The sequence below is a fragment of the Lycorma delicatula genome, chromosome 10 (assembly GCF_047948215.1).
Source record: "Lycorma delicatula isolate Av1 chromosome 10, ASM4794821v1, whole genome shotgun sequence".
Taxonomy (NCBI): Eukaryota; Metazoa; Arthropoda; class Insecta; order Hemiptera; family Fulgoridae; genus Lycorma; species Lycorma delicatula.
The window spans coordinates 24,396,918-24,411,506 of record NC_134464.1 but is presented as its reverse complement, the minus strand read 5'-3'; the positions used below and the strand labels follow the sequence as shown (position 1 = coordinate 24,411,506).

At 29.2% G+C, this 14,589-nt stretch overlaps 1 protein-coding gene across 1 annotated transcript in view; it reads right to left on the bottom strand.

Annotated features, from left to right (window-relative positions):
• The window catches only part of LOC142331043 (ADP-dependent glucokinase-like), a 60,413-nt gene extending 49,261 nt beyond the window's left edge, over positions 1 to 11,152 (bottom strand). The window contains exons 1-2 of the mRNA XM_075376666.1: positions 10,703 to 11,152; positions 2,853 to 3,043 (exon numbers count right to left, since the gene is read on the bottom strand). Coding sequence (XP_075232781.1) covers positions 2,853 to 3,043; positions 10,703 to 11,034 — 523 coding nt within the window. The 5' untranslated portion in view covers positions 11,035 to 11,152. The remainder of the gene's footprint in view (positions 1 to 2,852; positions 3,044 to 10,702) is intronic.
• Between the last annotated feature and the right edge of the window lie 3,437 nt (positions 11,153 to 14,589).

The following is a 14,589-nucleotide window of genomic DNA, read 5'->3' as shown; positions in this document are numbered from 1 at the left end:
ATATTCGAATAGGTAAATTAAAGAGGGCACACATCTTAACACAGAAACTATAAAGCAAAAAGTGCATCTCTAGAAACACTAAACTGAGACACTGTAATACAGTGACAAGAACAGAAGTACAATACAGAGCAGAAACACTTTACCTCAAGAACACAGGAGTAGTGGTGAAACTTGAAAACAAAGAAAGAGTGATCCTAAGGAAGATTTTAAAGAGGAAGAAGGAAATGTGGCAATAAAAAAATTGTGGATTAAAAAAAAATCCTTAAAATTTTACACCTAAGAAAATCTCCCAACTACTGCTTAAAAGAAATCAAGAAATACTTAACCAAGTAGGACTCACAGAAATGGAAGTGCTAGGTAGAAATACAGTAAAATAATAACTGAATTTAAGGGATTCCAGAAGGCTAAGAAAGCAAAAACAAAAAGAAAACTAATAGCTGAACACCTGGCAAAATTGCAGAAGGCAGAAGACCACCTTAGAAAAGATAAGATATATACAAAGAAAAATTTGTTGTGCGTTGGCCAATTTGCACTTAATAATAATAATAAAATATAATTATTTTTGGAAAACTTCCAAAATGTATATATAATTACATGTAGACAAAGTAAATTTTACAAAAAATAAATAATTAGGACCAAATTATTTTGATAAGCAATATCAAACTAAAAACATAGATAAAGGTGGAAAAAACAAACTGCATAGCAATGGCATTATAATTCAATATATAAAGTAATAAAAATTCATTCACTTTATCAACATAAAAAACAAATTAAAAGAAATAAAATAAAAATTAAAACTTCTCTCAATAAAAATCATACATTGAAATTATTATGATCTGTTTAATCAAAGGAAGTAAAATGTCAGAAGTTGATGACGTACATTCTATCAACCAATTTAAAATAAACAAAAACATTAACTATTCTACAAGTTAGATATTAACTACTTTAACAAAATATTTAAAAATAATGGCCCAAAAAATTGGGGAATGACAAGAGAAATGCAATTTAATATAATTTCTTATATCTCCTGTTGATTACATAAGAGCCAAAAGCCCTAAGTTATATTCTATTTTGTTTGTTAGGATATAGATTTTTATTAATTCTTTATATAAATATACACCTTACAAATAATGAAGATAAGTCATCACACATTTAAAATGCAATCTCTTAACTGAAAATAACATCACTAAAGATAAGATACCCTACATATATAAGGAAAATAATAACTATTTTACTTATCAATTTTAACCATATACATTACATAGGAACAAGCAATTAAAGCATCAGTTATCATTATAAATCTGGATATTAATATACAATATAAAAGCAATTTATAAAAAAAAGTTTTTTTTAATAATTTCTCTATATAAGTGTGATTCAACAGTTAATTAACCATTATAAAAAAAAAACTCATTGACTAATCTCCTAAATGAATACACTTGACTACACTTGTTTACCAAATGTTTAATAATTATTCTTACAAGTAAAGTATGTCTGTATTTATCTGTTCAAAAATAAATTTTAAGTGAAATTTATAGCACTTAAAAATTTTTAGTGCAAACACTATTAAGCCACATACATGTACAAACAAATTTTACCTCTCTAAATTCAATTATAAGAAAATATTTTTCAATTCTTTATTTTAAAAAAGAAAAATTTTATCAATTTTTCATTATAATTTATAAGAATTTTCATATTTTTTACATATTATCATTTTTAGTTTTAATTAACAAGCCACACACGCAGTGTAATATTATACACCAATAACAAACCACTATCACACGTGTCAACTACAGGAGGAAAAAATAAATAAAATGCTTTAACCCTAGTTATCTTTTCCTTATTCAACGACAGCATTGGCACTAATATAACCAATAAGGAGATATTCATAATCATAATACTGCATTTTAGTGTTCTCTATTTCTTTCCCTAAATTTAAATTTCATATATACATATGAAATTGTTTAAAGTATTTTCTCTTTTTTACTGATATAACTGATTCAGTATTAAATATATTTATAATACACGGATGTTAAATAAAAACAAACAACTACCCAGAAATCTATTAATTTTTTTTCAGGAAAGATTTTGGCAGGGCTTAACTGGAGCTATAAACTTATTTTGGTCATAACACAGCAATTATCTCTGATTTTGCAAATAAAATCATTTTTACAGATGGCCATCAAATAACAGGCAGATACATTTCTACTGCAGTTTTGTCAAATACCAAGGACCTGTCCATTGATAAGCATTAATTAATCCTTCAAAAAATAATGTAAAATAAAACTTTAAGAAAGGAAAATGTAATATACCAGACATAAGAAGAGAATATAAAGCAGTCTGTGATAAGCCAAGATAGCTTTTATTCAGAATATAAATTTACTAATATCAAACAAATTTAAGAATTAGAAAGAATTTTTTTAATATTTGCTTAACGTTGTATTACATCAAAACTGAGTAAAAGTAGAATGATAAAACCAAGGCCTCTGAAAATGTAGTGATATAGGAAATTGTTGAAAATTAGATATGTTGATACAGTAAACAGAGAAAAGTTTTAAAGACAAACAAAGAGCAGAGAAGTTCATTGTAAGAAAAAAAATCCTTGTAAAATAACTACATAGGTGAGCAGCTTTACTTTAAAGTTATTTAATTAAAGAAATATGAGGAAAAGGTGTAATAGTGTAAATAAAAAATACAGAGAATAAATTTAAAGATGAACATCAAACTGACAATATATGATGAAATTAAAAACCATCACACTACATAGAAATAAATTGAAAAGTACAATAAATACTGTAAGAGCTGCAAAATAATAAACTTAAAAAAAAAAAACAAGAAAGAAAAAAGCATACTTTTCAATCCTTTAGGTAGTGCTGACTGAAGTTCAGTTGTAAGAGTTGCACCAAGTATTACTTCACAACCTTCATTATGAAGACGTGCAGCTATGGATGCTGCATTACCACCTAAACTGTAACGTGTACCATGTATTTTACGTGCAGCAATTACTAAATCATCAAATAACGTAGAATTTGACATATACCGTCTAAAAAAAAAATATTTTAAACAGAATAATCAATTACTCCAAAAATTATACTTAACATACATAGCAATAATAATAATAATAAAATTATGTTAACAAAACAAATGCTGAATATTATACAAAGGGCAATAGGAAAGTTTTGCAATATGACAGAATGGATCACCACGGGCACAATCACAATTAACATGTCATCCAAGTTAGCACATTTAGACAGGTGCCAACCTGCACTGCAGCCGCTCTAGTTACTGTCTCATCAGTGTCATTTGCTTTTTAGCTATGCTTGTGGAAAGAGGTAATGATACTGTCGTGTTCAACAACTGAATACTGGGCAATTTTGTACATGAGTTAAGAGTAGATCAGTGTTTAGAGGAATGACACCTGTTCTTGGAGGATTGTCCTCATCGTACAACAATAATCAGGTGGTACTGAGAACATGAAAAAGGAAATTTTGGCCTTGAGAGGATTCTCCAAGGTCAGGACGACCATCTTCATCTGTGAGCAAAGAAAAACAGATGCTTGAGGCAGACAGACATTTGACCTACTGCCAAACAGAGGTATTTTTGGATATTAATGCAACAGCATTTGTCATATTCTGTGAGATTACCTCAAGTTAAAAAGCTTTGAACCCTTTGGGTACCACATAACTTGAACGATATGTTTCATGGTGCTGCGAAATGGTGAAAAAGTTTAAATATGAGATATTCCCAACGTGAACGGTATTGTGATAGGTGATGAATGATGAAACTACCAAACCACTATGACATCCTGACCAAGACTCAGAACAAACTATGGGTGTTTGAAGATGAGGAGGGCCCCCCCATGGCTGTTCGAAAATCCAGCTTAGTGAAGAAGAGAATGGTCATTGTACTTTTAAATCTTTGAGCAAGTTGTGTTGGAAACTCTGACAACAATTACAGAGAAGTGCCTGCCTAAAGTTGTAGAAACTCTCAAAAAGTTGTGCCCAAACTGAAGTATGGACACATGGTTTCTTCAGCACGATAATGCTCCCAGCGCACTGCTCTGAAGTTTGGTCTAAGTATTTGGCCAACACTGGAATAAAACTGTTAGAGCAATCTCCCTACAGTCCTGACCTTGCTCCATGTGACTTTGCACTGCCCCCTACGTGAAAAACAAACTGAAAGGGAGACATTTTTAGAGTGTTGATGACAAGGGCTTGGGTGATGCATGCCCAGATCTCCCACAAAACATGGTAGGGTTTCTCTGAAGACTAGCTTCAAATGCTGGAAAAGTGTATAATGTGCAGTGGAATTATTTTTAAAAATTATAAAAAAATAAAATCATATTGCAAAACTATCCTAGAGCCGTTTGTACTAATCTAGCAGAATAATCAATTAACAATCAGCTAACTAATTTTCAACTGTTCTTAAATAAATTTTCCTTTAACTGAAAAAATTCAGGAAAAAACTGAAAGTAAATTTATTTTCTGTACATTTTATATTTTGAGTGAACATTACTTATATTTTGAGTGAACTTACATACAATAAAATTAATCAATTATACAGAAATTTTTTTAAGTAGAAAAGAAAACACTATTTAAATGAAATCTTAAAGTAGTGCAAGAAATTTACTTCTTGTTCAAGACACAAATCAACTCTACTACTCTTCTTAACAAAATCATCTTGTAAAATTTTTTGAGTAATGTAGACACTGTTAAGAGGAGATTGCTGTTTAAAATTCTTCACCAATCTTTGTTTGGTCCTCAAATACAAATCCTTTTTCCGCTGTCCAAAAGAGATAGCTGTTACGTCAGGTGAATTTGAAGGCTAAAGACCCTTTGGTATTACAAAATCATTAAATAGCATAACTAGAGGGCACTGAATTTCTGAGCAGGGATAATTTGCATTTACAACAATTCAAACAAATGTATGAATAACAATTTTGGCAACTTAAAATATCTATTCAAAACAAATTTTTTAATAGTACAATGTTAATTGGTAATAGTGTGTGGACTTTCAATAATTCACAACTAAGAATCTCAAATGATTATGTGCCCACATAGATGAAATAAAGTTTTATCCTTGCAAAATGGATTAGTGAATTGAACGAAATGATCTGTATAATTTTTGAACAACTGACACTTTGTAAGAAGAATATTTTTCCTTATAGCCATGTAAATAAACTACTCTATATGACTTCTAATCATATACCTACTTTCTCAATGATCTGCAATACAGACTGACAACTTTAAGATAAATCTACAACTGAACAAGTGCTCAAAAATTTATGAATTAAATCCCACATGGTATCCCAGTTCAATAAAGGAGTCTCCAACAGAATCTCTCAGAATTTTTCACTAACTCCTTTTTTATCATGAGAAAAATATATGTTCTTTGATAGTTAATATGTTGAAATAATATAACAAAAATATGGACGTATCCACTCAATATACACAAATCAAACAAAAGCATACTGCACAGGTTAAAAATATAGCCATTGGGAAGGGATAATATACACATCCATGATTATGCACAGAATGTGAAAGGTATATGCAGCAGAAGCCACTTATTCCAAATACACTTTTTGAATGTTATATACCCACTACCATTCTAAAAAAATCCTACATCTAATTTATCAAATTTTCAAATTCATTATGGATTTTTAATCTTGTTATAACAAAGATTTGTTTATGGAAGAAGGAAGAGTAAGTATGAAATTTTCATAATTAAGAACAACTTACTATTATCTATTATCTAATTTTTTTCTATGGAAGCACCTTGAGCTTTAGACAGGGCTTAACACAGTTGTAGCAGCTGTTCAAGTGAAATTTTATATAGTCCTGTCAGTAGGATCGGTCATATTTTGTATATAAAATAAAAATTCGGTAATTACGTATTAACGCCACCGCAGCTACAGCTTTATTTAAAATTGAGTATTTATTTTATCGAGTCTCTTTATTAATTTTAAGAAATGGTTATTTATATTTATTTATTTTATAAATATAATTTAACCAAACTTAACCTACGCTCGCTAACCTTGACTAATTAACACCGTAATTTTTTGAGTATTTATTTAATAAATTCAATAATTATTGCAATTATTTATTATTTAAATAATCAAAACACTCCTGTTAATTAGTCAAGGTTAGCGAGCGAAGCGAGTGTAGGTTAAGTTTGGTTAAATTATATTTATAAAATACCATTTATTAAAATTAATAAAGAGACTGTTTTGAATCTATGTTAAACTCTATATCGGCCCATTTTCCACCGAAATCCGATTGACTACTTTGTTTTTAAATAAAACTGTAGCTGCGGTGGCATTAATTTATAAGTACCAAAAGTTCTTATGGCATTATTATTTCATCCAATGGCATTATAATTTCAACAAAATATGTCAAACAATGGTACTGTTAATAATGCTTTAAAGGCTTATAATAGTCAAGCTGAAAAATATTATCTACAATTCTGCAAGCATTTAGTGATGGTGCTGCAGGCTTATGCGAATAAGAATGGTAAAACCATTTAAAAAATTGCCAAACTGTAGTGGAAAGTGATCAACAGTTTGGTAAGCCATAAACCAGCAAAAATGTTAACAATACAGAAAAGTTTGGGGTTTTATAGTATGAATATTTATCAAAAGCTAACAAAGGTTAATAGATCTTAACTAGTATCATTCAGAAAATGATTTTTCTTGCTTAATGATGCTGTTCACCACAGACCACATCTTTGAAAATATGCAAATAACACTACATCAACACAACAATATTGGCCATTCTCCTGAATATCAACTCCAAAACCATGCATGTTATTCCACAATAACAGAAATAAAGTTTAAAAAAGGCGCAATAAAAGAAACAAAAATTAAAATACATATGTCAAGAAATATTTGAAAATCTGAAATTTTAACTATGTTCTCATTAAATAAGAATTTGAAAATAAAATTATTATTTTTGTAACTTTACTTTTCTTCAAGTATAACTCAGATTCCCTGTTAAACCACAATTAATATCCTATCTAAAATTAATCCTTCCAACTCTTTTTTGGTCGCCCCCAACTTCTGTTTCCTCTCTGCGATTGTTACTTAATTTTTGGAATTCAATCTGCACCCTTCTTCAGCTATGATCAAGCCAATGTTGTCTATAACTTTAGCACTTAGTGAAAAAATGTTCCATTCCAGACTAACATCCTAATAACGCCTTCTTTTTTTGTTCAGCATTATATATCCTGTAACAACTCTCTAGAACCTCTCTCTGCACTCTGCAGTCTTTGCTTGTAATCAGATATTATGTCAGTGTCTTGCTCCCAAATAAATGACCAAAGACTACCATTATTCAAGAAAACAAATTCAAGAAAGCTAAAAGAACTGACTTTTTAAACTGAACAAGCATCTAGTATGTACTGCTCTTATAAAAGCTTAACTTTGCTTTTGTCTGGATTCAAGATGCAAATTACGCTTTTTTTTAATACAGACTCGCTTTTAAATAAAATATTTTGTTTATTATCAATCAACATAAAAAAAATGCTAGCAATAGCAAATTTCTAATAACTGTTAACTAAATATAAGAAGCGAATAAATGATAATACAAATCAACGAAAGTATGATATATTAAAAGAACCGATTGAATTAATGAATCATTACTGTTTTCTGTTACACTGTTGACCTGGATATATATATATATGCTAGCCTGTATTCTGATAAAAACCACATTAAAATATAAAAAAATTAAAACATGAAAGTTGGCAAAATATTTCTATAAATAAGGCATTGTTGCCGTTAAATGTTTAAGTTAATCAGACAAGAGGGTAAGCTATTAACAGAATTTTAAAATTTAAACTTTTTGTGGGGGCATTGTAAGAAACTGACATTGGTGTCATACTAACCAATTTATTTGAGTATATATATCGTAATTTATACACTGTTTCAAGATCAAACTGTAGAGAACAAAATGACCATGCAGAAATCAATTTGTAAAATTGTTTACAAAATTTGTTATCTAAATACAATTTCAAAAATCACTTTACACTTTGTATTTTACAATTGATTTGAAGTAATTATTTACTTATGTCATTTTTTTTGTCTTCAGTCATTTGACTGGTTTGATGCAACTCTCCAAGGTTCCCTATCTAGTGCTAGTCATTTCATTTCAGTATACTCCCCTACATCCTACATCCCGAACAATTTGTTTTACATATTCCAAACGTGGCCTACCTACACAATTTTTTCCTTCTACCTGTCCCTCCAATATTAAAGCGACTATTCCAGGATGCCTTAATATGTGGCCTATAAGTCTCTCTTCTTTTAGCTATATTTTTCCAAATGCTTCTTTCGTCATCTATTTTCCGCAACACCTCTTCACTTGTCACTTTATCCAGCTATCTGATTTTTAACATTCTCCTATAGCACCGCATTTCAAAAGCTTCTAATCTTTTCTTCTCAGATACTCAGATCGTCCAAGTTTGTATTTTTTTCAGTGTAAGAGATTGACATTTGTTTCAATTGATTTTCAATATAGACATGTTCTTGTACTTGAAAATACATGTTAATTTTCCCTAATGTGGTCAAAATATTAAATTTTTCTTTGTTATGTTATATGCTTGCAAAAGTTTCTGAAAGCATTTTTAGATTTATTAATTCAATTTACTACACATACTCATATTTTATAAGACATCTGTTTAACAATGATTTATTTAAATTTCATTATTAATTGCTATCACTGCCAATATTAGTTTTAAACATATATCCAGTTTTTAGTTTATATTCTTCATACTTACATTTAAAAAGTGAAACAATGTTTCTCACTTCCACAGTATGTATTAAATTTTTATGAAAACCAGCAGTAGCAATAGTCATGCTCTGAACTGGTTTGTTTATTGTGTATTACTAAAATGTCATTAATATATCTAACTCATTATTTTATGTTCTGGCTATTTATTAAACTGGTAACTGTTATGTCTTTTATATATCATAAAAATACTTCAGACATTAGGTCAATCAAAGTGAACCTACTTTCATAAACATTTCTCTTATAAATAGTATGGTTAATGTAACCCTTATTTTATATATAATATTCATCACACATACTTTTTACATATGATCATCTCTTCTATTAGTTGTAAAATGGAATGTTAAGATGTTTAAATAAGAATAGTCAGCTTATGAAAAATGAAATAAGGGCTAAATGTAATATCAATTGGTGAGATAACATGAAAAACATGAGGAGTCAACATAAATATAAATACAAAATCAAAGCAAATGTAGGAATATAAGTAATAATACAGAACAAACAGTATTTTATTACAATCAATACAGTAAGTCAATTTTATCAAGATGGATCCTGTTTTATCACTAATCTTGATGTAGGAAATGAAAAGAAACTGATGAAGTAATAAAATGCATAAGAGGTGTAAATTTTATACTGATTAGTGACTGGCAAACCATTAGTAGAAGAAGGAATTATAAACGCTTCTGAAAAATCATTAATGAAGATGGATATCAATGACGCCAAATTTAAGTAAGGTATACGGGAGGTCAAATTTTCATCTGATTTTATTAGTACAACTACAATTAATAGACCGTTTGGAAAAGAATATTGAATGGAGAGACAAAAATAATTACTGGAAAGATGTGATTTAAAAAACAAGAGAAATTTTAAAATTGAAATCAAAATTTGTTAGCAGAAAAGGTGCAGACAAAACCAGTTTTAGAGGAAAAGCCAACATGTGGCAACTAAAGGGGGGAATAATTATTAGATTTTGCAAAGTAAAAATTAAATACGTGATTTCACAAGACACTTATTTTAAGATAAAAATTTGACATAGCTCTAAAACATGGAGGTCAACAAAAATAAAGCAGTATGAGGAAAATGATAAAACCATTAGAACAATATCTTATTTCGAAGATGGACTGAACAGGTTAAACATTAGTATGTAAATTAATCAGCTTGGAGATGTTCTCTGAAACTTAAAATAATAAAGTTACTTTTAGTATAGCTACAGGAACTACTGCAATGGTACTGTAACAACTACATCCTCCTATAGTTCTAAGTAAGGTATTAATGCAATACTACAACAGTGCTGCAGTTGAACATGCACTTCTTAGGTATGTGTAGTAAATTCAACTTTCTAAAATGTCTAAATCAAAATATAAACAAATAAAAATTATGCAATTTTATAATATATATCTGAAAAACTACCTGTTACTTAAATATAATTTTCAAAAAAACATACAATTGTTAGGAAATTACATAATTCTGCTCCTCTCATCTGGAAAATAAGAGAAAGTTATTAACTGTAAATGTAATCGGGGAGTCCGTTACAGCGTATCGGCTTGTTTTGAATGAAAATAGAAAAAATATATTGGCTATTAGTAACAATAACATCGTGCGTAATGTGAAGTTGATTATTAAACTTGAAAGAACAGGAAAACAATAAAAATAATTGTACTAACACTTAATTAAATTTAAACGGTGTATGCAAAAAAACGTAATCGTTCGAAACTAGTTAGTTTAATAAGTTCTAAAAAAAAGAACAAAGCACGTCATAATTTTATACTTTACCAATAATGGTAAGGCTGAAAATCCAAGCAAAAATTGATTAAACTTTCAAGGCTAAGGAAAGGTTATATTTAGCCTAAACGGTAAAATTAAGTTACAAGGTTAACAGTTTCAGGAAGTCAATAATAGTAATAACTTAATTAAGAACTTACTCGACTGCAGCTCCATGCCTAAAATAATAGGCGTACGACTTTTTTAATTCTTCGATTGAATTAATATAGTCAAAGTGTTGTGGTATTCCAACACTTTCATCATAACTTAAAAAATCATGTCCATTAATAACCAAGTCATGGCAAGCACCATATCCTACAGCAACTTTAGGTGTATGTGTGACATGCTGTTTTTCGACAGCAATTAAACCTTGTAAAACATCTGTCAATCTTCTTTGTAAGTCATCTTCCGGCTGCCTTATGTAAATAGAAATCACAATAATACAAATTGAACAAACAGTTCCAACTGTAACCACCTGTGTAACAGGAGCCATGTCTACATCAAGAGCAATAAACTCATTAACTACGACGGTACGCTTGGTGCTATAGTTTCTCTCAACCGAGGCCTTCCCCACCAGTTCACCACTACGTGCACATGCTCTGTAGAACAGCGCGCTGCTTTCAGTGCGGTCTGTCACGCTAAAATTCTTTACTTAAATTGAAATTTATCGAAGTGAAGTACGAAAGAAATCATTAGTGGTAAGCAAAGTAAACAATTGAATAGGGGGCGATCGTGTCGCCTTCTTACGCGAATTTTCAATCGTTATTATAACTTGAAAACAAAATTCTGGTGTCATAATATGAACCTTTTTCGGTAAGCGGGTAGCAATTCTTTTATTTCTTCCAAAACAGTGGATATTTGAAGAAAAATTATAAACATAATCTAACCAAACTTAACCTACGTTTGCAAAGCAAGTGAAGCGAACTTTTCTTGTAATTATAATTATAAACAGTAAGCGATTATATTGGACCTCTCTCAAGTACATTTGGAAGACCCATGTTTGAGTGAAATCGACGAATAGAAATAAAAAAAATATAGAAGACTAATCCAAGATTATTGTTAGTATGGAAAATTGTCCCTTTTTTCGGTAAAAATGTTATTTGGTTATTGTTAAATGAATTTAAAAATGCGCGTTTTTATTGTTATTTTTGAAAAATAAAGTGGAACCTTACAGAAAAAAAGTCCCAAAATATTACACATAATAAACTTATAACTAAGTTAATGTGTAACATAAATATGAATCAAGTAAACTCAGCATGTGAAATAACACCAAATGCTGTGCAGGAAGTTCTTCCTTCAACTCTAATCAATACCAGTACCAGTTATTTACTATTTTAAATGATATATTAAATCTAAACCTTACACATGATGAGGTGGTGGGTGATATTACCACTCCAGAACAGATCAGGGTTTTACTTTATAGACTAGTTTTTGGCCATTTTTTAAACCAATTATAATCCATGTTTATTGTTTGCATTCCATGATCTAACTTAATTGACAATATGGCATATTTTAAATAATTTTTCAAATTTACTAAGTTTCAAAAAATTTACTAATTTGAAATGAAACAAGACATAAATTTAGTTTCATGTTTATTAACTATGTAAATCATTCCTTCTCAAAGTGGGCAATAATGCCCACTTGTGGGTGCTGGAGGCCTTCAGAGGTGGGCGGTAAAAGGCCCACAGAAAATTGGAGGTGTTCAGGCAGTCTAGAAAGGCGATGGCTGATTAAAAAAAAGGCAAAAAAATTGTTTTTTTCATCCTTCACATTAATGTAAGTGTAATTTTTCTACTAAAAGCTTTGTTTTAATTACGTATTGTTATATTGAATATGCTATCACTATTGTTGTTATATAGCTATATAGATACAACTTTAATTTTTTTGAAAGCAATTTTAATAAAAATACTTCCAAATATGATTAAATTTGTGTTTTAATTGCTATCATTTAAAATGTAAGTTTCAGCTCAGAAGTAGGATATGCCATGTTGCTGTTTTTAAGAGTGCATCTTAAAAACAGCAATTGCAATTATTATTTTTAACAGATGGTAAGTTTAAAAATTTTGGGGGCACAAGAAAACTTTTGATTCTCAATGTAGGCATGGGCGAAAAAGTTTGAGAATCAATGATGTAAATACTACCCGAGTTGGCATATTTATACAGTGAATGGACTCTCTCAGTTGCTTTTAATATAAATCATTTGATGACAGGTATGGCAATAGTACAGAATTGATTAATTTTAGAAATTAATTTAAAGAATAAGTTTTTACAATTTGTTTTTCAAGAATACCATTGATTTTTAATTCGTAAAATATTATCTTGGAATGCACACACATAAAATATGGAAGATAAGATGGATGAAACATTTCAGACCCTTTCTTAAATCAAGAACAGCCGATCTAGAAACCAGCATACTATCCACTATACCATCCGATTGGTCATCTTGATGTTCCTTCTGAAATACATTACGTAACATTGACTCAGTCAGGGCACTCTTGCCAATTTTTGCTACAGGAATTTTATACTACTCAAATTTTACATAAATTTCAGATGTAAATGTGATTTTTTGCCTAAAGGTAATTTGAAAATCATTTAAATTTGTATTTTGTACTTAAATTATTTGTAATTTGTACTGTTTCATTATATAAGCTGATCTATTTTAGTCTTGTTAATAAATTACTTATTTAAAGAGTAGGCACCAGTTTAGTAGTAGTTAAGAAAGCAATCAATTGATTAATGTAATTTGTATTGTGTACATTCTTTTAATAATTTATTTTGAAATTTTACTGTTTCACAATAGATATTAAGCGTAATTATAGTTTTATTTTGTGCTGTGTTGTTTGCTTTGAGTCTTTTTTCCATCAAGTAGTTAAAATGCTAGATTTTGCTTTCTAATACTTGTACTTTACCTCATATTAATTAAAAACTATTATTTTTCAATGATAAACTGAATCAAATGTACTTTAAACCAACATTTTATAAACTTATGCTCCATATCTCTTTCAGATATCTAGCGGTCATCTTCAGCAATGTTGGTACTACATTATTTCATTATACTATTTGCTTGTATTATGCTGACAGTATTTTTTTTTAATTAGGAAGATATGTATATGTAGTCAACAGGTGCATTATGTCTTGTGTTGTATCTGTTCATTTAATAAGTATAAAGTTGTGTGTTATATTAACTTCAAAATGTGTGTAATATTTAGGTCATTCTTAGATCTACTCATGATTTGTTTCTATGAAGCGATTGGCAAATGATTTATCATGCAATGCATTTTATGTACTCAATGTATCTTTGAGGCTGAATCTCATTAGTCTAATGCAGAACCAAAAGCAGTGTAGTTTATAAATCCAGGGAAATGTGTGGTTGTTGCATATTCTGAATGCTTCATTATATTCGGCTTTATACCCATAAGTTTTTTTTTTATCTTTGTTATGTATGTACTCATCTAATAATTTAATCTTATTTTATGTGTGGGATTGAGTCAGTGACTGTGTAGTTAATCACATCTCAATAATTTGGATAATTTTTTTTCTTAATGTGATATAGAATTTGTTCAGTACATACAAACTGTTCTATTATTTTTATACACTGTATTTTAGTTTTTATCAGTGAAATCAAATTTTTTTAAACCATATTTAAAGGGGACCTTAACTCCAAATTTTTAAACAACAAATAAAACAAATTACATTCAAAAAAGGATCTCCTCCGTTGAACAATTAGTTTCAACAATTTTTTTAATGTATTACAAAAAACGGAATTCCCAATTCAAACCTCACTGAAGTATTTTATATATATATGCCTTACTCTTCCCTAAATGAACTAATTATGATGCCTCCTTCATAATTTTTTTGACCTCTACTGGATGGTTAAGTCATAAGCTTTTCCAAAGTTGCAAGTTTTTTAAACAAAAAATTATACTTTCAAGACTGGCAATTTGAAGATACTTCATATTTATTGTCATTAATATTTATACTGGACTGCTATGGCAGAATGATACATAGCCTAACACCCTTATGATTTTCTACCTTTTATTTGGAAAGC